At 55.4% G+C, this 23,059-nt stretch overlaps 1 protein-coding gene across 1 annotated transcript; it reads right to left on the bottom strand.

The window, feature by feature from the left end:
- Positions 1-171: 171 nt before the first annotated feature.
- Positions 172-17,094, bottom strand: LOC119958610 (mothers against decapentaplegic homolog 6-like). Its single transcript, XM_038787089.1, has 5 exons — positions 16,698-17,094; positions 15,438-15,963; positions 3,634-3,693; positions 463-537; positions 172-215 (listed from the first exon to the last, which is right to left on the bottom strand). The coding sequence occupies exons 2-5, from the start codon at positions 15,853-15,855 to the stop codon at positions 172-174; spliced, it is 597 nt and encodes a 198-aa protein (XP_038643017.1). The 5' UTR covers positions 15,856-15,963; positions 16,698-17,094.
- Positions 17,095-23,059: the final 5,965 nt, after the last annotated feature.

The raw sequence follows: 23,059 nt of genomic DNA, 5'->3' as shown, positions 1-23,059 counted from the left end.
CCGGACGAGGGCCCGGCATTTGTTACCCATCCCTAATTGCCCCTTGAACCGAGCGTCTGGCTGGGCCATTTCTCAGAGCGGGGCACAGTTGAAATCGACCGCATTGCTGAGTGTGTGTGTGTGTGTGTGTGTGTGTGGGGTGGGGGGGGAGGGGAGGGGGGGGGTCTGGAGTCACGTGTAGGCCAGACCGGGGTGAGGAGGCAGATTTCCCGTCGCTAAAGGGGACGTCAGCGCAACAGTTGTGCGTTTTTGCGACAATCGATGACCGTTGTCACGGTCGCCGTTACCGAGACTCGCTTCTCAAATCCGGGCGGGAGTCAGACCCTTGGAATTTCCCAGCAGGCTGTGTTGTCCCCCCCCCCCCCCCCCCCTCCCCAAACCAAGTGCCAAAACACTGAGTCAAAATCCCCACCCAACGGAAGCACGGGGTGGGGGGGGGGGGGGGGGGGGGTCCATTCTTACCTGTCCAATCGTCATGTGTGTTGTTGGTCGGCCCGTTCGCCCTGTATTCATCGGCAGTCCCATGTTCAAACCGGTCTGGGGGGAGGGAGGGGGGATATCATAAAAAAACATTTATTTAAGCCCTGGATTGCCCTACAGCGCCAGTCAGCAAATCCGTATCCCAGCGCGGGGGGAAGGGGTGGGGGAAGGGACCAATGGAGTGCTAGTATGAGCACGAAGGCGGAATGGCCTCCCGCGCCATAACTAGGCCCAGCGAAGCCAGTCCCTGGATCCCTCCCCGCTCAGAGCTCAGGTGGGTCTTAAGGACAGGGTCGGGGAACGCCAAATCCACGTCGCATCTCAGACGTTCTTCCTTGGCTGCAAGGTCGCCTGAGGCGCTAGATAAACACAAGTTCTTTCCCAGCCCCCCCCCCCCCCCCCCCCCCCCCCCCGCCTACCCCAGAGACGATCACGATTAGGACGAGGAAGTCAGCTAGTCGGCGCCCCTGCTGCGAAGCCTGCTCGCGTTCAATGCCAGGGCGTCCTAAATTCCAGAAGGGAAACGTGGAACCATTTTTTTTTTTCCGGGATTTCGAAAGAAAATGTGAGAACATCAGAGGGCAGCACGGTAGCACAAGTGGCTAGCACTGTGGCTTCACAGCGCCAGGGTCCCAGGTTCGATTCCCCGCTGGGGTCACTGCCTCTGCGGAGTCTGCACGTCTTCCCAGTGTCTGCGTGGGTTTCCTCCGCGTGATCCGGTTTCCTCCCACAGTCCAAAGACGTGCGGGTTAGGTGGATTGGCCGTGCTAAATTGCCCCTTAGTGATCAAAAAGGTTAGGAGGGGTTATTGGGTTACGGGGATACATTGGAAGTGAGGGCTTAAGTGGGTTGGTGCAGACTCGATGGGCCGAATGGCCTTCTGCACTGTATGTTCTATGTTCTAACAGAGATGATACACGGTGAGGAAAGGGGTCAGTCTTGTAAATTGTTCAAATAGCGAAATGTTTTATTTTAATGCATTTTAAAGTACCCAATTCTTTTTTTCCAATGGAGGGGCAATTTAACGTGGCCAATCCACCTACCCTGCACATCTTTTGGGTTGTGGGGTGAGACCCACGCTGACACGGGGTGAATGTGTAAACTGCACACGGACGGTGACCCAGGGCCGGGGCCGATCCTTGGCACCGTGAGGCAACAGTGCTAACAACTGCGCCACCGTGCCGCCTAGCGAAACGTTCCTTAAACTTTGGCACACACAAGAAAAAGCAACAATAAAGAATCTAACCATCGCCCCCTTGACATTCAATGGCATTACCATCGCTGAATCCCCCCCCACTATCAACATCCTGGGGGTAACCATTGATCAGAAACTGAACTGGACCCAGCCGTATAAATACTGTGGCTGCCAGAGCAGGTCAGAGGCTGGGAATCCTGTGGAGAGTAACTCACCTCCTCACCCCCCCCCCCCAAAGCCTGTCCACCATCGACAAGGACACACGTCAGGAGGGCGATGGGAGACCCTCCACTTGCCTGGATGAGCGCGGCTCCCAACAACACTCGAGAAGCTCGACACCATCCAGGGCAAAGCAGCCCCGCTCGATCGACACGCTACCCACCGACATTCACTCCCTCCACCTCCCCCCCCCCCCCCCCCCATCCAGGACAAAGCAGCCCCGCTCGATCGACACGCTACCCACCGACATTCACTCCCTCCACCCCCCCCCCCCATCCAGGACAAAGCAGCCCTGCTCGATCGACACGCTACCCACCGACATTCACTCCCTCCACCTCCCCCCCCCCCCCCCCCATCCAGGACAAAGCAGCCCCGCTCGATCGACACGCCAACCACCAACATTCACCCACTCCACCCCACCCCCCCCCTCCCGACGCACAGCGGCAGCCGTGCGCACCGTCTACAAGACGCCCCGCGGCCACTCGCCTTCGACAGCACCTTCCAAACCCGCCACCTCTACCATCTAGAAGGACGAGGGGGGGGGGCAGCAGACACATGGGGAACACCCCCCCCACCTGCAAGTTCCCCCCCCTCCGAGCCGCTCGCCATCCCGACTCGGGAATATATCGGCCGTGCCTTCACTGTCACCGGGTCAGAATCCCTGGAACTCCCTCCCTAACAGCACGGTGGGTGTACCTACACCACACGGGACTGCAGCGGGTTCAAGATGGCGGCTCACCCACCCACCCACCTTCTGAGGGGGCAATTAGGGATGGACAACAAATGCCGGTTCAGCCAGCGCGCCCACAGCCCGTGAAAGAATAAATTTTTAAAAGCTTGCGGCACCCTTGTTTTGAACTCTTATCCCACCCCCCCACCCCCACCCCACCCCACACCAGCCCTCAACCCTCACGAGAGTAAATCGTTTCTCTCTATCAATCCGATCCAACCCTTAAACTTCTGCACTTCAATACAACCTGTCCTCGCAATTCAACTCTTTTCCCCCCGAGATCCCTCTGCTCAATATGATTCACGCACAAATAGGGATATGGTGTATTGAAACAAACTTTATTACTAACACAGAATTAAAATATCTTCAACATCATGCAAGAAAATAGTTTACAATTACCAGTTGATTAATGCTCAGCAATGACTATCAGTCTCTAGATCTATCAAACGCTATCTTTTATCTCCACTCAAGCAAAACCCATCTCAGGACAGAATCCATTGTTAAGTACAGTTAGCCAGCTCCGGAATACTCGTTGTACCAAGATGTTTTAGATCAACCGCTTTGAGAAAGAGAGAGATCCTTCAGGAAACAGCCTGCACAATCTTGCCTGCGACAAACTGCTGTTTAACGTCCCAGCATTTGGCAAAAAAGCTGCTTGTTCGTGTCCCCGATCTGAACTGAACTGGACCGTACCACCTGACTGCTTCAGCCCCTGCTCCTCCCATCGACCACATCACCTCATTAAGGCCAAACGCGGTGTCTCTAATTATCTATCCCCAGGCAACCTTGAGGCAAACAAAATCCCATCAGCCCTTACTTTTACGAGGCTTTAATTATTCCTCTTGCAGCCACAAAGTCTGGCTGCCTGTCAAACCAGGATTTCGTTTATCAACGTGACTGCAGGTGTCACACACACGAACCCCGACTTTTAACTCTTCTTGATCTGAAATTGTTTCAATCGTACCTCACGGGTGGGGCTAAATGGATGGGAAGGGGGAGATAGATTTACCATCAATGTTCTTTCGATTGTAGCCAGGCAGCAGTTTGGAATAGGGCGGCGGCGGAGTTTCTGAAACAAGAGAGAGACAACAAAAAAACATCAATTTATTGTCAGCGGTGAAGAGTGTCGATAATATAAGACGCGATCACGTTGGCTCAATTTAATATTCATTTTCTACTGCCGTCAATATAAGTCAAGGTTTGGTGCCAACTGAAAGGGCAAAGGTCATCCCTTCGCCAAGACCACTCGATCTTGGCCGATACCCGAGAGAAATATTTTTTAAAATAAATTTAGAGGACCCAATTATTTTTTCCAATTAAGGGGCAATTTAGCCTGGCCAATCCACCCACCCTGCATGTCTTTTGGGTTGTGGGGGTGAAACCCACGCAGACACGGGGGGGGGGGGGGGGGGGGAGGACGTGCAAACTCCACACGGACAGTGATCCAGGGCCGGGATTCGAACCCAGGTCCTCAGCGCCGTGGGGCAGCAGTGCTAACCATTGCGCCACCGTGCCGCCCTCCGAGAGAAATAGTGAGCCTAACGTCGCATCTCATTCTAATCCACGGTTATACCACTGCCTGTCCCCTACAGCCAATGTCTCGCGCGCATTTGGAAAGTTTTTTAACGGAATTTGGCCATCCCCTATTTTCCCCTTGAAGCAAGCGTGTCGATTGGTCAGTTCCAGAGGGGCAGTGTGGGGGTTTGGGGGGGCGTGTGAGGTTATCCATTTCAGTCGGAATAACAGCAAACGGGATCATTATTTAAACGATAAAATATTAAAACATGCCGCTGTGCAGAGAGACCTGGGTGTGCTAGTGCGCGAGTCACAGAAAGTTGGTTTACAAGTGCAACAGGTGATTAAGAAGGCGAATGGCACTTTGTCCTTCATTGCTAGAGGGATGGAGTTTAAGACTAGGGAGGTTACGCTGCAATTGTATAAGGTGTTAGTGAGGCCACACCTGGAGTATTGTGTTCAGTTTTGGTCTCCTTACTTGAGAAAGGACGTACTGGCACTGGAGGGTGTGCAGAGAAGATTCACTAGGTTAATCCCAGAGCTGAAGGGGTTGGATTACGAGGAGAGGTTGAGTAGACTGGGACCGTACTCGTTGGAATTTAGAAGGATAGAAACATAGAACAGTACAGCACAGAACAGGCCCTTCGGCCCTCGATGTTGTGCCGAACAATGATCACCCTACTCAAGCCAACATATCCACCCTATACCAGTAACCCCCCCCAATCAACCTTATTTATTTAGGACACTAAGGGCAATTTAGCATGGCCAATCCACCTAACCCGCACATCTTTGGATGAGGGGGGGATCTTATAGAAACATTTAAAATTATGAAGGGAATAGATAGGATAGATGCGGGCAGGTTGTTTCCACTGGCGGGTGAAAGCAGAACTAGGGGGCATAGCCTCAAAATAAGGGGAAGTAGATTTAGGACCGAGTTTAGGAGGAACTTCTTCACCCAAAGGGTTGTGAATCTATGGAATTCCTTGCCCAGTGAAGCAGTTGAGGCTCCTTCATTACATGTTTTTAAGGTAAAGATGGATAGTTTTTTGAAGAATAAAGGGATTAAGGGTTATGGTGTTTGGGCCGGAAAGTGGAGCTGAGTCCACAAAAGATCAGCCATGATCTAATTGAATGGCGGAGCAGGCTCGAGGGGCCAGATGGCCGACTCCTGCTCCTAGTTCTTATGTTCTTATGTGTTCTGGAGTCACGTGTAGGCCAGACCGAGGTAAGGACTGCAGATTTCCCTCCCTGAATGGGACGGCAAATGTGGTCGACGCTTGACCGTTCCTCTGGAATGGCCGAGGGAGTCGCTGAGTTCGAGGGGGCAATGAAATGAAAAATTGAAAATCGCTAATTGTCACGAGTAGGCTTCAAATGAAGTTACTGCGAAAAGCCCTTAGTCGCCACATTCCGGCGCCTGTTCGGGGAGGCTGGTACGGGAATCGAACCGTGCTGCTGGCCTGCCTTGGGTCTGCTTTCGAAGCCAGCGATTTAGCCCAGTGTGCTAAACCAGCCCCAGGGCAATTAGGGACGGGCAATAAATGCTGGCCCAGAACACCTCGGCAACACCGGTCAATCTTTTGATGCCGGCCCGTGCAAGAAGCTGCTCCATTGGCGGGTTCTACCCCACTCGCTTTCCTCCCCTACCCCTACCCCCCTCATCTACCTTCAAACTGACCTCGCCAAGATCAGACTTGAGGAGGCTTCCCGCCTTTCATCGCCAGGCCATTTGGGGGCGGAGAGGGTCACTGAATACTTTAAAGGTGGAGGTGGATAGATTCTCGTCGGGCGTGGAGGTCAAAGGGTATCGGGGGGGGGGGGTAGATGGGGAATGTAGAATTGGAGACGCAAACAGATTGGCCATGATATCGTCAAAAAATGGCGGAGCAGGCTCCAAGGGCCAAATGGCCTCCTTCTGCCCCATTTTTCGTTGAATCCCCACAGTGCAGGAGGAGACCATTCAGCCCGTCAATTCAGCACCGACCCTCTGAAAGACCCACCTACCTAAGCCCACTCCCCCGCCCCTATCCCCGTACCTCTGTAACCCCAGCTGACATTTGGTCACTACGGGGCAATTTAGCACGGCCAGTCCACCTAACCTGCACGTCTTTGGACTGTGAGAGGAAACCGGAGCACCCGGAGGAACCCACGGGGAGAACGTGCAGACTCTGCCCTGGCAGTGCCCCGAGGCCGGAATCATAGCATTTACAGTGCAGAAGGAGGCCATTCAGCCCATCGAGTCTGCACCGGCCCTTGGAAAGACCACCCTACTTATTATTTGTACCCAATTGTTATTTTTTTTTTCCAATTATGGGGCAATTTAGCGTGGCCAATCTACCTAACCTGCACATCTTTGGGTTGTGGGGGCGAAACACACGCAAACACGGGGAGAATGTGCAACTCCATGCGGACAGTGACCCAGAGTTGGGATCGAGTAGGCCTCCGCTCTGGTGGTGCTAGGCCTCTGCTCCGGTTGTAGGCCCCTGCTCCGGCACTGGTAGGCCTCAGCCTGCTCCGGTGGCAATCGGTCTCTGCCCACCGCTCTGTAAAACCTTCCACCTCTCCGATATCCCGCTAAAAGGAAGCAGCTGCTACTACCGCCGGAGCAGAGGCCTACTACCGCCGGAGCAGAGGCCTACTACCGCTGGAACAGAGGCCTACTCAGGAGCAGAGGCCTACTCCGGAGCAGAGGCCTACTACCGCTGGAACAGAGGCCTACTCAGGAGCAGAGGCCTACTACTGCTGGAGCAGAGGCCGACTCCGGAGCAGAGGCCTACTCAGGAGCAGAGGCCTACTACCACAGGACCAGAGGCCTACTACTACCAGAGCAGAGGCCGACTACCGCCGGAGCAGAGGCCTACTCCGGAGCAGAGGCCTTCTCTGGAGCAGAGGCCTACTACAGCCGGAGCAGAAGCTTACTACCGCCAGAGCAAAGGCCTACTCCAGAGCAGAGGCCTACTCAGGAGCAGAGGCCTACTACCGCTGGAGCACAGGCCTACTCAGGAGCAGAGACCTACTCAGGAGCAGAGGCCTACTACTGTCAGAGCAGAGGCCTACTCCGGAGCAAAGGCCTACTACCGCTGGAGCACAGGCCTACTCAGGAGCAGAGGCCTACTCAGGAGCAGAGGCCTACTACCGCAGGAGCAGAAGCTTACTACTGCCAGAGCAGAGGCCTACTCCGGAGCAGAGGCCTACTCAGGAGCAGAGGCCTACTACCGCCGGAGCAGAGGCCTACTCAGGAGCAGAGGCCTACTACCGCTGGAGCAGAGGCCTACTCAGGAGCAGAGGCCTACTACTGCCAGAGCAGAGGCCTGCTCTGGAGCAGAGGCCTACTACCGCCGGAGCAGAGGCCTACTACCGCGGGAGCAGAGGCCTACTACTACAAGAGCAGAGGCCTACTACCGCCGGAGCAGAGCCTACTACTACTATAACAGAGACCCGGCCTGCCTATTCAGGCCAATCGGGAACGGTGGCGGGAAAGGGGAAATGCCTGGTGTTCAGATTCCGCATACTCTTTCCTTCAGTTCGATGGACTAAACCAGGACCGTGTTCCTTTCTGTGGAGCCATGTGTGAATTATCCAGTGCACCGCCCTCATGTTCTTTCGAGCTGGTTTACCTTTAAGCTGAAACCCAGAAAGTCAGCCGGAAGCTGTTTGCAAACATTCTCTTCAAGTTTGTTTTACGCACAATGGTCGCGATTCTCCGCTCCCCACGCCGGGTGGGAGAATCGCGGGAGGACCAGGCGAATCACGACACGCCGCCCTGGCACCCCCCGCGATTCTCCCACCCCCCCCCCCCCCCAAAATTGCGTATCGCGTTTTGCGTGACACCGCTCGGAGAATCGCCGCTCGCCGCTTCTCACGGCGACCGCCGATTCTCCGGCCCGGTCCGCCATGTCTTGCGGGGGCAGCGGAGGGGAAGATGGCAACCGTGTATGCGCGGGTTGGAGCCGGCTAACATGCGCATGCGCGGCTGACGTCACGTCGGCGCCGCCGGCCGCGTCATTCCCGGCGCGCCGCTTTGACGCAAGCGTCAAGGCCGGGGGTTCGGGATTCACGAACCGCCGCTCCGAGCCCCCTTGGGGGGGAGGGGGGAGAATAGGGGACGAGGAGCGGCCTCCGACACCATTGTGAAACACTCCGGGTTTCACTCCGGCATCGGCACTCAGTCTCCCGTTGGGAGAATCGCGCCCAATATGTTTTGATGGGCAGTTGGCTGAGAGTCGGGGAGGGGCAAGTGTCTAGAAGTGGCCAGCACCCCAGGGAATGGGCGGTCAGAACTCAGGGGGAGGGGCAGTATTGAAGGGGGAGGGGGCAGAGTTGAGGGGGAGGGGGCAGAGTTGAGGGGGAGGGGGCAGAATTGAGGGGGAGGGGGCAGAATTGAGGGGGAGGGGGTCAGAGTTGACGGGGAGGGGGAAGAGTTGAGGGGGAGGGGGCGGAGTTGATGCGGAGGGGCGGAGTTGATGGGGAGGGGCAGAGTTGACGGGGAGAGGGGCAGAGTTGACGGGGAGAGGGGCAGAGTTGACGGGGAGGTGGTCAGAGTTGATGGGGAGGGGTCAGAGTTGACGGGGAAGGGGCGGAGTTGCTGGGGAGGGGGTCAGAATTGATGGGGAGGGGGTCAGAGTTGACGGGGAGGGGGTCAGAGTTGACGGGGAGGGGGCAGAGTTGATGCGGAGGGGGCGGAGTTGACGGGGAGGGGCAGAGTTGACGGGGAGGGGGTCAGAGTTGACGGGGAGGGGGCGGAGTTGCTGGGGAGGGGGTCAGAGTGGACGGGGAGGGGGTCAGAGTTGACGGGGAGGGGGTCAGAGTTTTTTAAAATAAATTTAGATTACCCAATTATTTTTTCCAATTAAGGGGCAATTTAGCGTGGCCAATCCACCTACTCTGCACATCCCTGAGTTGTGGGGGCGAAACCCACGCAGACACGGGGAGAATGTGCAAACTCCACACGGACAGTGACCCAGAGCCGGGATCGAACCTGGGACCTCAGCGCCGCGAGGCAGCTGTTCTAACCACTAGGCCACCGTGCTACCCGTGGGGGTCAGAGTTGACGGGGAGAGGATCAGAGTTGACGGGGAGGGGGTCAGAATTGATGGGGAGGGGGCGGAGCTGACCACGGGGGGTCAGAGTTGACGGGGAGAGGGTCAGAGTTGACGGGGAGGATGCGGAGTTGACGGGGAGGGGGGTCAGAGTTGACGGGGAGAGGGTCAGAGTTGACGGGGAGGGTGCGGAGTTGACGGGGAGGGGGTCAGAGTTGACGGGGAGGGTGTCAGAGTTGATGGGGGGGGGGTCCGAGTTGACGGGGAGGGGGGTCAGAGTTGATGGGGGGGTCAGAGTTGACGGGGAGGGGGTGGAGTTGACCACGAGGGGTCAGAGTTGATGGGGAGGGGGTCAGAGTTGATGGGGAGGGGGTCGGAGTTAGAGTTGATGGGGGTCAGAAACCTTTGTTTTGCTGTAACTACCCACTGGCGGTGATTGGTTGAAGGGTGATGTCCCCAATGACTCTGGGAGTATGTCAAGCATTACTGTCTTTCCATGCCTGTCACTCCGCGCCAATGGACAGTGATGGGGGAAACTCCAACATTCTTCCCACTCCGGGGCAGTCCGGGAATCGCTGCCGTCCTTAACACACGCCCCAGGCAGGGGAGCTACCCAATGCGCCACGAGACCTACCCGTTGACCAATCGTCTCAGCACGTCTAAAGAGACCCTCATGGACACTGGTGTGGGAGTAGGGCTAGGAGTTAGACGCTTGCAATGTTTATCTCTGCAAATAAAGGGGATAGGTGGGCTTGCCGTCACTCACATCAACTCAGGGCCAGGAGTTCAGTCTCAAGGTCAGATCCCTGCGCCTCCACCAATCAGGGAGGGTGGATCTGATGGCACAGTAAGGAATCATCGCACTATCCTGTGCTCAGTGGCTGTCACTGATCCCAGTCCAACAGCAAGCAGATTCCCATCCACATATTCAAATCTCTCCATGGCCCTACACCACCTCCCTATCTCTGTAACCTCCTCCAGCCCCTACACCCCCTCCCTATCTCTGTAACCTCCTCCAGCCCCTACACCCCCTCCCTATCTATGTAACCTCCACCAGCCCCTACACCCACCTCCCTATCTCTGTAACCTCCTCCAGCCCCTACACCCCCTCCCTATCTCTGTAACCTCCTCCAGCCCCTACACCCCCTCCCTATCTCTGTAACCCCCTCCAGCCCCTACACCCCCCTCCCTATCTCTGTAACCCCCTCCAGCCCCTACACCCCCTCCCTATCTCTGTAACCCCCTCCAGCCCCTACACCCCCTCCCTATCTCTGTAACCTCCTCCAGCCCCTACACCCCCTCCCTATCTCTGTAACCTCCTCCAGCCCCTACACCCCCTCCCTATGTAACCTCCTCCAGCCCCTACACCCCCTCCCTATCTCTGTAACCTCCTCCAGCCCCTACACCCCCTCCCTATCTCTGTAACCTCCTCCAGCCCCTACACCCCCTCCCTATCTCTGTAACCTCCTCCAGCCACTACACCCCCTCCCTATCTCTGTAACCTCCTCCAGCCCCCTACACCCGCTCCCTATCTCTGTAACCTCCAGCCCCTACACCCCCTCCCTATCTCTGTAACCTCCTCCAGCCCCTACACCCCCTCCCTATCTCTGTAACCTCCTCCAGCCCCTACACCCCCTCCCTATCTCTGTAACCTCCTCCAGCCCCTTCACCCCCTCCCTATCTCTGTAACCTCCTCCAGCCCCTACACCCCCTCCCTATCTCTGTAACCTCCTCCAACCCCGACACCCCCTCCCTATCTCTGTAACCTCCAGCCCCTACACCCCCTCCCTATCTCTGTAACCTCCTCCAGCCCCTACACCCCCTTCCTATCTCTGTAACCCCCTCCAGCCCCTACACCCCCTCCCTATCTCTGTAACCTCCTCCAGCCCCTACACCCCCCCCCCCCTATCTCTGTAACCTCCTCCAGCCCCTACACCCCCTCCCTATGTAACCTCCTCCAGCCCCTACACCCCCTCCCTATCTCTGTAACCTCCTCCAGCCCCTACACCCCCTCCCTATCTCTGTAACCTCCTCCAGCCCCTACACCCCCTCCCTATCTCTGTAACCTCCTCCAGCCACTACACCCCCTCCCTATCTCTGTAACCTCCTCCAGCCCCCTACACCCGCTCCCTATCTCTGTAACCTCCAGCCCCTACACCCCCTCCCTATCTCTGTAACCTCCTCCAGCCCCTACACCCCCTCCCTATCTCTGTAACCTCCTCCAGCCCCTACACCCCCTCCCTATCTCTGTAGCCTCCTCCATCCCCTACACCCCCTCCCTATCTCTGTAACCTTCTGCAGCCCCCTACACCCCCTCCCTATCTCTGTAACTCCTCCAACCCCTACACCCCCTCCCTATCTCTGTAACCTCCAGCCCCTACACCCCCTCCCTATCTCTGTAACCTCCTCCAGCCCCTACACCCCCTCCCTATCTCTGTTACCTCCTCCAGCCCCTACACCCCCCTCCCTATCTCGCTAACCTCCTCCAACCCCTACACCCCCTCCCTATCTCTGTAACCTCCTCCAGTCCCTACACCCCCTCCCTATCTCTGTAACCTCCTCCAGTCCCTACACCCCCTCCCTATCTCTGTAACCTCCTCCAGCCCCTACACCCCCTCCCTATCTCTGTAACCTCCTCCAGCCCCTACACCCCTTCCCTATCTCTGTAACCTCCTCCAGCCCCTACACCCCCTCCCTATATCTGTAACCTCCTCCAGCCCCTACACCCCCTCCCTATGTAACCTCCTCCAGTCCCTACAGCCCCTCCCTATCTCTGTAACCTCCTCCAGCCCCTACACCCCCTCCCTATCTCTGTAACCTCCTCCAGTCCCTACAGCCCCTCCCTATCTCTGTAACCTCCTCCAGCCCCTACACCCCCTCCCTATCTCTGTAACCTCCTCCAGCTCCCTACAACCCTCCGAGATCTCTGCGCTCCTCCAATCCCGGCCCCTCGAGCATCCCCCCCCCCCCCCCCCCGATTCCCATCGCTCCGCCATTGGCGGCCGTGCCTTCAGCTGCCTGGGGCGGGGGGGGGGGGGGGGGGGGGGGGGGCTGAGCTCTGGGATTCCCTCCCTAAACCTCTCCACCTCTCTCTCTCTCTCTCCCTCTCCCGCCCTCTCTTCCTTTAAGACGCTCCCTAAAATCAAAGCTCTTTGACCATTTCTGCCCCTGTGTCCCTCGTCGATCCAGGTCAAGTTTAGTCTGACCCATGCTCTTCGGGGACGGGAGAGGCGCTACATCAATCCCAGTGTTTGTTGTTCTTGGAGTCGGCTTGTGTCAGGATGTCTCGAGCAGAGAGGAAGGCGAGGGAGTTGTCCCTAAACAATCTGGCTGAACAATGTTTATCCCACCGGCCGAGCCGACAGTGGATTCCTTTCCCCATCCGTGAATTTACTGCCGGCGGGGGGGAACTGACCTGGGATGTCCCTGGCTCAGCTCTCGGCTCGTGCGTCGTTAGATTAGCTCGGGCAGGGCTCAGGCCGACACTGAAGGGGTCCTGCCAGCCATCCAGACATTCGGAATCGCCGGGAGAATAGCCAGGGTTCCCTGGCTGCAACGTTGTACCGCTGGGCCCCAACATTCACCGACAACGTTCACACAGATTATCCGGTCAATTGTCAGCTCGGGTCTGGTTTAGCACACTGGGCTAAATAGCTGGCTTGCAAGGCAGAACAAGGCCAGCAGGGCGGGTTCCATTCCCGTACCGGCCTCCCCGAACAGGCGCCGGAATGTGGCGACTAGGGGCTTTTCACAGTCACTTCATTTGAAGCCGACTCGTGACCATAAGCGATTATTATTACAAGGGGCAAGTTACATTCGCGCCAGGCAAGTGCCAGGCAATAACCGTCTCCGACAAGAGAGGATCTAACCATCGCCCCCTTGACATTCAATGGCATTACCATCGCTGAATCCCCCCCACTCAACATCCTGGGGGTTACCATTGATCAGAAACTGAACTGGACCCAGCCGTATAAATACTGTGGCTGCCAGAGCAGGTCAGAGGCTGGGAATCCTGCGGAGAGTAACTCACCTCCTGACCCCCCCCCCCCCCCCCCCCACCCCCCCAAACCCTGTCCACCATCGACAAGGAGACAAGTCAGGAGGGCGATGGGAGACTCTCCACTTGCCTGGATGAGCGCGGCTCCCAACAACACTCGAGAAGCTCGACACCATCCAGGACAAAGCAGCCCCGCTCGATCGACACGCTACCCACCGACATTCACTCCCTCCACCACCCCCCATCCAGGACAAAGCAGCCCCGCTCGATCGACACGCTACCCACCGACATTCACCCCCTCCACCCCCGCCCCCCCCCCCATCCAGGACAAAGCAGCCTCGCTCGATCGACACGCTACCCACCGACATTCACTCCCTCCACCCCGCCCCCCCCCCCCATCCAGGACAAAGCAGCCTCGCTCGATCGACACGCTAACCACCGACATTCACACTCCACCCCCCCCATCCAGGACAAAGCAGCCCCGCTCGATCGACACGCTACCCACCGACATTCACTCCCCCCACCCACCCCATCCAGGACAAAGCAGCCCCGCTCGATCGACACGCTAACCACCAACATTCACTCCCTCCCCCACCCCCCCATCCAGGACAAAGCAGCCCCGCTCGATCGACACGCTAACCACCGACATTCACTCCCTCCACCCCCCCCCCATCCAGGACAAAGCAGCCCCGCTCGATCGACACGCTAACCACCGACATTCACTCCCTCCCCCCCCCCCCCCCCCCCCCCCCCCCCATCCAGGACAAAGCAGCCCCGCTCGATCGACACGCTACCCACCGACATTCACTCCCTCCATCCCCCCCCCATGCACAGCGTGTGCACCGTCTACAAGACGCACCGCGGCCACTCGCCTTCGACAGCACCTTCCAAACCCGCCACCTCTCCCATCTAGAAGGACGAGGGGGGGGGGCAGACACACGGGGAACCCCCCCACCTGCAAGTTCCCCCTCCTCCGAGCCGCTCGTCATCCCGACTCGGGAATATATCGGCCGTTCCTTCACTGTGGCCGGAGTCAGAATCCCGGAGCTCCCTCCCTAACAGCACAGTGGGTGTACCTACACCTGGAGGTCTACAGCGGCTCAGGAAGGCCACCTTCTGAAGGGCAACTAGGGATTGGCAATAACCGACCATACCCACTTCCCGCAAACTAATCTCTTAAATTGTCACGTTGCTGTTTTTGGGAGCTTTCTGTGCACAAATTGTTTCCACATTTCCTGCCGGGGGCATGAGAAATAAGGCGGGGGGGGGGAGTCTGGGACAAAGTAGAGAGGGGGGAAACCGTACCCAGAAGGACCGAGCATCGAGAGAGGCACAGATTTAAGGTGATTAGTAAAACCAGCAATGGCGGCACGAGGACATTTGGTTTTTCCACGCAGAGAGTGGTTTGGGCCTGGAATTCTCTGCTCGAGAGGAGGCGGGTTAAGTCGAGGCCCTTTTAACATCTGATTGGCTGGGAATCAGAAAGGGGAGGGATTAAAAACTGCCGGAAAGGGCGGGCAGCGGGGCTTAGGTGTGTTGCTCCCGTTGAGAGCTAGCAGGGCTACGACGGGCAGAATGGCCTCCGCGCCATCGCCATTCTGTGATTCCACCCTGCGGCCAGTTTGCGCACAGCAAGATCCCCCCCCAAAAAAACACCAGCGACGAGATAATGGGATAACTATTGGCCGGCGCAGTGGTTAGCACTGCTGCCTCACGGCGCCCAGGACCCCGGGTTCGATCTCGGCCCCGGGTCACCATCCGCGTAGAGTTTGCACATTCTCCCCGCGTCTGCGTGGGTCTCAGCCCCCAGCAACCCAAACGACGAGCAGGGTAGGTGGATTGGCCACGCTAAATTGTCCTATAATTCTTTTTTAAAAAGGGATAAATATTGGGGAGGTGGTATGGGGCCGAGGAGAAAGTGTTGTGAGGGAGCGGGGGGGTGGGTGGGGGGGGAGGAGGGGGTGAGCCAGTTCTTCCAATGATGGCCCAGGGATCTTTCTGGGCAATAATAACAGCATATATGCGTAGCTACACCAGACGGTCTGTTCAAGAAACTGGCTCAACGCCACCTTCTCAAGGGGCATTTGGGGTTGAACGATAAGTGGACGACAAAAAAAGATACAATGCGTTTTTTCTTGACAAAATACACCACTAGTGAACATTTAGGTTGACCTGGATTTAGTTGCCCTCCCTTTTTACTGAAAATATAAAAACAGTGCAAAATAAATTTGAAAGAGGCGTGAGGGTTTCGTCACCAGTTACCTGGCTCACACAGCCTGCTGAAATGATAAGGGTTACAGCAGGTGGTGCTGTGATCTTCGGACATCCTCCAGAAACAGTCACAGACGCACAGGCGCTTGAGCTGGTGGAGGTGCTTGAGGTCAGGCCAACGGAAGAGTTTGCAGGTCAGCACCTGCGGCCAGTAATGCTGCTTGCCGATCCGCAGCTCGCTCCTGGGGAAGGGGACGCAGCCCATGTGGTCGTCGGTGCCCCTGGCATCCAGCGCCCGGGCCAGCAGCTCCAACTGCTCGTCCCTCAGCCTCTTGAAGAGGGAGTGAGTGGCCAACTTCAATCCGCTCTGCAGGTCCTGATCGACATTGTGGCTGCTCTCTCCTCCCGCCTTGGGGCACCGACTCCTCCACAGTCTCCGTACAACCGACGAGCGTCTCGACCCGAACATGCGACGCCCACAGCTCGAGAATCAGGCGTTCAAACTCGAGAGAGAGAGTATTCAGAAGCTGCAAGGTGGAGATTGAGGAAAGTGAATCTGCTGGGGAAAGATGTTGAGCTAAAGAAAGGACACAGAAAACAAAATCAGTAACTAATTTTTTAAAAACTTATTTTTTCACAAACGTTTAAAATAATTTTCAGTTTTTGTTTTACCAATTTCTTTCAAACTTTGTTTATGCAAACATCTTTCAAACTTTTAAAATAATCTTTCAAACTTCTTTCTCAATCTTCCTCCAAACTTTTATTACAAACTTTTGAAATCCTCTTTAAAACTTTTTTTTTATCACAAATTGCTTCCAAACTTTTAAAATAAATTTCTTACAAACTTCTTTCAAACTTTTGAAATCATTTAAAAAACTTTTATCATAAACCACTTCCAAAGTTTTGAAATCCTCGCTAAAACTTTTAATCACAAATTTCTTCCAAACTTTGTCCAAACTTTTCTTTCAAACTTTTGAAATCATCTTTAAAACTTTTATCATAAATCTCTTCCAAAATTTTGAAATCCTCTTTAAAACTTTTTATCACAAATTTCTTCCAAACTTTTAAAAGAAATTTCTTCCAAACTTGGTCCAAACTTTTCTTCCAAACTTCTGCCAAACTTTTAAAATCATCTTTTAAAACTTTTGCCACACACTTCTTACAAACTTTTTAAAGCAATTTCCTCAAAACTTTTTTCTCAAACTTCTCCAAACTTTTATTACAAACTTCTTTCAAACTCTTGAAGTCATCTTTCAAACTTTTACCACAAACCTCTTCCAAACTGTTGAAAGAAATTTCTTTCAAACATACTTCACAAATATCTTTGAAACATTTTTCTCTCCAGCTTTTCAAAGCAATTTCTTTCAATCTGTCGTCACAAACTTCTTTCAAACCTTATTTTTTTTATTGACCAAACTAGGTTGATTTTCAAAAGTTTATAATCCTCCGACTTGCTCAAAGCCGTTCCGAAATACTCCCATGCTCATGTTAAAAAGGGGCGTTGTATTTCCCAAGCAAGTTTACAATTTTGACAAACGTCACTTTGAGTTGACCTCCTCTCTCTCTCGCTGACCCTCCAAAAATATAAACACCAGCTCACGTCCAAACTGTTCTCTAAGTAACCACTGAAAATACAAGGGAAAGAAGTCCTCGCTCTTGACCGAGTTAAAACCATCCTTCCCCAGTGCGCTGCGACCTCCCAAAGTCTGCGATAGCAGGACCCATTCCTCACCTCCCCCCTTCACTCCAGCTGCAGCAAGATTGACGAAAAGCCAGGAGCGGAACTCCTAATCTACAAACATTCTCCCTTTCCCTGGCTCCACTCCCGCCCCTGCTCGTCTTTCCAGGATCCCATTGGTCCGATCCGGGAGGAAAGCGGGACAGGGACTGAATGGGGGGGGGGGGGGGGGAAAGATTTTCCCTTTAACCCTTCCATGCCAAGGATTTTAAGAAAGCAACTGGCGATTTGAGCAGCAGTGGTTAGCACAATTGCTTCACAGCTCCAGGGTCCCGGGTTCGATTCCCGGCTTGGGTCACTGTCTGTGCGGAGTCTGCACATCCTCCCCGTGTGTGTCTGCGTGGGTTTCCTCCGGGTGCTCCGGTTTCCTCCCACAAGTCCAAAGATGTGCGGGTTAGGTGGATTGGCCGTGATAAATTGCCCTTAGTGTCCAAAATTGCCTTTAGTGTTGGGTGGGGGTTACTGAGTTATGGGGATAGGGTGGAGGTGTGGGCTTGGGTAGGGTGCTCTTTCCAAGAGCCGGTGCAGACTCGATGGGCCGAATGGCCTCCTTCTGCACTGTAAATTCTGATAATTTTGCTCCTCTCTCTCTCTCTCTGTGCTAAGGGCCGGAATTCTCCCCTGCCCCCCAATTGGTGGGTTCAGTTGTGGGCGCAGGTCCTGAAAACTGGTTTCGCCCGTCGGCGTGACGTTCCCCGCGGGATCTGCCCCCTCGTGGCAGATCGGAAATCCCCCTGGAGGCCAGCTTGAAACCGGTTTGCATCCGGCTCGCGCGATACAGATGGCGGAATCTTCCAGAACAACTGGCGCCCGGAAGTCGGGACGCACCTGAGGAATGCCACAGCAGTGGGTGGGGGATGACCTTCTATCGGGTGTTCACGAGGAGGCCGACCCCCCCAGCCTCAGTGTGTCCCTGCCGGTCTTTCCCCAACGCTGAATCAGTCATCGTAGAATTCCGATCGTGCAGAAGGAAGCCATTCGGCCCATCGGCTCTGCACCGACCCTCCCAGCCGGGCCCCGACCCCCCGTGACCCCACCCGACCGTGGGCGATACTCCAGCCCCAATCTCCTTCTCCCGATCGGAGTGGAGGAACTCTGATTCCTCCCTTTTTTAGTTTCACGGGAGCGGCTCCGGGGACGAGGAACGTCAGTCCCGCGCGGATGGGCCTTTGGCTCGAGGGGCCGTGAGGCCTCCCTGTCCCTATGTCAAAGGAGGAGGGAGAAGGGGAGTGTTTTCGGGAGGCATTTCCAGAGCTCAGCCCCCCCCCCCCCTCTACCCCCCAGGCAGCTGAAGGCAAGGCCGCCAATGGAGGAGGCACAACGGGGAAACGTTGGGGGGGGGGGGCTCGAGAGACCGGAATTGGGGGGGGGGAGCGCAGATATCCGGGAGGGGTTGTCAGGGGGGAGGGGGGGGGGTTACAGAGATGGGCAGCGGAAGTCCATCCGCCGCGCCTCATAGTTTGTGAACATGGCTTCCCCCCCCCCCTCCCTCCCACCGCACCCTCGTCGTTCCTCCGAGCGGTGTAGGCCCCAGGCCTTCTCAGACCTCCCGGCTCCTCGTGGTGCCAGGTGAGCTGAACCACAGGGCTGCCAGAGGGTCAGACAGTTGGACGCTGCCTGCAGTCACGCGATGTTCCGACCTGACCACAGATATAAACAGATTTGAAACCCCAGGGGCACGCACAGGAACCATAAGCGCTGAGTCATCCAAATCAACAGCGAGCCCTGTGAAGGCCAGACGGCCAGTGGGGCCTGGATCTTCGGGTATAACCGCCAGGCAGCACAACGCTGGCCATTGACTCGGGTCCCTGCTCCAAAACCATGTTCCCTACGCCAACCCCCACTGGAGCCATCTTCGCCCCTGTCTCTGTTATCTCCCCCTGTAACTCTCCCACGACCGTATGTTTGGCCCCTTCTACACTCCACTACTGCATCTAACCACTGAGCGATCTCCCACATCCCCCTCTCTGTAAGCATGATGTCACCCCAAACTCTCCTGGCCCCGGCCTGGTCTCGTACCAAGTCCAGTTTGCCCTCGTCTGCCCTCAGCTCACTGCTTCCCGATAAAGCAAATCGTTGCTTTAAAAGCTTCCATCCTAATTTTCGAATGTCCCTATTGCAGCTCCCTGCCCCCTCCCCGCCACCCTGCTTCAGCCCCCACATCCCCTCCCTATCTCTTTAACCTCCTACACCCCCCTCCCTATCTCTGTAACCTCCTCCAGCCCCTACACCCCCTCCCTATCTCTGTAACCCCCTCCAGCCCCTACACCCCCCTCCCTATCTCTGTAACCTCCTCCAGCCCCTACACCCCCTCCCTATCTCTGTAACCTCCTCCAGCCCCTACACCCCCTCCCTATCTCTGTAACCTCCTCCAGCCCCTACACCCCCTCCCTATCTCTGTAACCTCCTCCAGCCCCTACACCCCCTCACTATCTCTGTAACCTCCTCCAGCCCCTACACCCCCTCCCTATCTCTGTAACCTCCTCTTAACCCTACACCCCCTCCCTATCTCTGTAACCTCCTCCAGCCCCTACACCCCCTCCCTATCTCTGTAACCTCCTCCAGCCCCTACACCCCCTCCCTATGTAACCTCCTCCAGCCCCTACACCCCCTCCCTATCTCTGTAACCTCCTCCAGCCCCCTACACCCCCTCCCTATCTCTGTAACCCGTGCCTTCAGCTGCCTGGGGGGTGGGGGGGCTGAACTCCCTCCCTGAACCCCTCCACCTCACTCTCTCCCTCTCTCCTCCTGCAAGCCGCTCCTCAAAACCTCCTGAACAAACGTCCTGGCCGCCGACCCCTCCTATCTCGTCACGAGGCTCCCTCTGTAATAGGGCTTCGTAACGACCCTGTGAAGCATCTTGGGATGATGTATCCCGATAGGTGCGCAGACCCAGAAGGGCCAAATGGCCTCACTGTGGGCCGGAGATGATCAGCAACCTTGGTGTGTGTGTGGTGATATGCACCAATGTAAATACACAAGGGGTTAATGTAAATACACTAGGTAAACACTAGAGGGAGCACCAGAGACGTCATGACATGCAGACACACAGCTAATGAGCACATAGAATAGGACATGGCCAATGGGCGGTCAAGCCACCCAGAGGTGACACTACCACAAGGGGGCATTGCACAACCCATATATAAGGACAGGGCACACACGCTCTGCCTCGTTCCACAGGAGACACTTAGAGAGTAGGACAGGGGCAGATCAGAAGCATCACACCCACCACGTGGCTTAGAGCAGACTGGTTAGTTAGACTGAGTTGCTGCCGCAAGATGAGCAGGAGAACTCATAGAGAACTGTGCTAATGGCTCAATAAACCACGTTGAACATACTTCAACGTCTGGAGTACCTTTTGGTCAAAGCTGCACCCAGTTGCGGCCTGTGTTATCCCAGTGTGAGACTCCACTACGACACTTGGCGACGGTCCCTTTGACCTATCGGCCTGAGTGTTTGCTTATTCTTCTGGAGTTGGAGCCTCCTCGGCCCAGTAGTGATGTAACGCTCCCAAAATATTTATTTGTCCAATAACGTCAGACTTTAGGCCATTCAAGACTCCTTGCGCTGCGATTTCCCTCATTTGTTTAATTATTAATAGTTCATTGAAGAAACCTCGTCCGACCCAGCCCATTTCCTCGGCTGCTTATTGTTTAGCTGTTTCATTCAGGGCAAGTATTTTTTTGTAAATATTTGCCGGGGGGGGACCCACGTTTTAAAAATACACACTCGTGCGGGCTGTCACCCTGCCAATCGTCCCATGTCTGTCTCTGCGGCGACGATTATTTATGGGATGTGTCCGCCCACGGGTATGGCTGCTCCCTCTCTCTCCTGGACCCCCTCACAGGGAACAACATAGAACATACAGTGCAGAAGGAGGCCATTCGGCCCATCTGCACCGACCCACTTAAGCCCTCACTTGCACCCTATCCCCGTAACCCAGTAACCCCATTTAATTTTGGACACTTAAGGGGCAATTTAGCACGGCCAATCCACCCTAACCTGCACATCTTTGGACTGTGGGAGGAAACCGGAGCACCCGGAGGAAACCCACGCACACACACGGGGAGAAGGTGCAGATTCCGCACAGACAGTGACCCCCAAGCCGGGAATCGAACCTGCGACCCCCGGGGCTGTGATGCCTCCGGTTTGAGCCAAACCAGCGTTCTGTGCAAGTTCAGCCGCCTCGCTCCTCTACTCCAGATCCCGATGAATAAAGCCGAGGATATTGTGAGCGATGAAACCCTAGTTAGACCACACTTGGAATATTGTGTCCGGTTCTGGTCGCCTCATTCTCGGAAGGATGTGGATGCTTTGGAGAGGGTGCAGAGGAGATTTACCAGGAAGCTGCCTGGACTGGGGGGCGTGTCTTATGAAGAAAGGTTGAGGGAGCGAGGGCTTTGCTCACTGGAGCGAAGAAGGCAGAGAGGTGACTTGATAGAGGTGTACAAGGGGATGAGAGGCCTGGATAGAGTGGATAGCCAGAGACTTTTCCCCAGGGTGGAAATGGCTGTCACGAGGGGACATAATTTCCAGGTGATTGGAGGAAGGTATAGAACATTACAGCGCAGTACAGGCCCTTCGGCCCTCAATGTTGCGCCGACCTGTGAAACCCCTCTAAACCCCATCTACACTATTCCCTTATCGTCCATATGCCTATCCAATGACCATTTGAATGCGTTTAGTGTTGGCGAATCCACTACTGTTGCAGGCAGGGCATTCCACGCCCTTACTACTCTCTGAGTAAAGAACCTACCACTGACATCGTCCTATATCTATCTCCCCTCAATTTAAAGCTATGTCCCCTCGTGCTGGACATCACCATCCGAGGAAAAAGGCTCTCAATGTCCACCCTATCTAATCCTCTGATCATCTTGTATGCCTCAATTCAGTCACCTCTTAACCTTCTTCTCTCTAACGAAAACAGCCTCAAGTCCCTCAGCCTTTCCTCGTAAGATCTTCCCTCCATACCAGGCAACATCCTGGTAAATCTCCTCTGCACCCTTTCCAAAGCTTCCACATCCTTCCGATAATGCGGCGACCAGAACTGCACACAATACTCCAAATGCGGCCGCACCAGGGTTTTGTACAGCTGCAACATGACCTATGGGGGAGATGTCAGAGGTCGGTTCTTTACACAGAGAGTGGTGGGTGTGTGGAATGAACGGCCAGCAGAGGTGGTGGAGTCAGAGTCATTCGGTGATGCACCATCAATTGAACGCGAGACGAGTTGCTGAACGAAAGTATGGCTTTAATATACTAGATGTTAAGCCCTGCGGTCGGTTACAGTAGAAGGCCGACCGCCGGGAGTACTGGGTATTTATACCCCGCCCTGGAGGCGGGGTTAACTCAGCCTCTCGATCAATCGGGGAGATGTCACATGACTGGTCTCAACCAACCGGTCGAGAGGCACATGACCGACCAGGGCCAATGGTAAGCCGGTGTTCTGCACCAATGGCAGGCAGCTATGCTAATCATATCACCACATTAGGGACATTTAAGCGACTCTTAAGACAGGCACATGGACAGCAGTAAATTGAAGGGGTGTAGGTTAGGCTGATCTTAGATTAGGATAAATAGTCGGCACAACATTGTGGGCTGAAGGGCCTGTACTGTGCTGTACTGTTCTGTATTCTATGTCTCATTCTGTTTCAAGACCGAGAGAGAGAGAGACTCCGTCCACCTTCAGGTTCCCCGCTTATTGTCGCGAGTCGGCTTCAAATGAAGTTACTGTGAAAAGCCCCTAGTCGCCACATTCCGGCGCCTGTTCGGGGAGGCTGGTACGGGAATCGAACCGTGCTCGGTCTGCTTTCAAAGCCAGCGATTTAGCCCAGTGAGCTAAACCAGCCCCAGAGGAGGAGATATCAGGCTGCCTTTAAGGAGAAGGGAGAGAGAGAGAGAGGGAGAGTGTGTGAGAGAGAGAGAGAGAGAGAGG

This window comes from Scyliorhinus canicula, chromosome 30 (assembly GCF_902713615.1).
Source record: "Scyliorhinus canicula chromosome 30, sScyCan1.1, whole genome shotgun sequence".
Classification (NCBI taxonomy): Eukaryota; Metazoa; Chordata; class Chondrichthyes; order Carcharhiniformes; family Scyliorhinidae; genus Scyliorhinus; species Scyliorhinus canicula.
The sequence above is the reverse complement of the archived record's forward strand: the minus strand, read 5'-3'. Positions and strand labels throughout refer to the sequence as shown.

Bases quoted from the DNA above. Each gene is read 5' to 3' on its own strand.
- LOC119958610 (XM_038787089.1), bottom strand. From the start codon at position 15,855: ATGTTCGGGTCGAGACGCTCGTCGGTTGTACGGAGACTGTGGAGGAGT. The intron at 538-3,633 runs GTAAATCTATCT...CCCTCCCCCCAG, and splicing joins CAATCGAAAGAACATTGATG to ACCGGTTTGAACATGGGACT. The intron at 216-462 runs GTAAGAATGGAC...CGTCCCCTTTAG, and splicing joins CACACATGACGATTGGACAG to CGACGGGAAATCTGCCTCCT.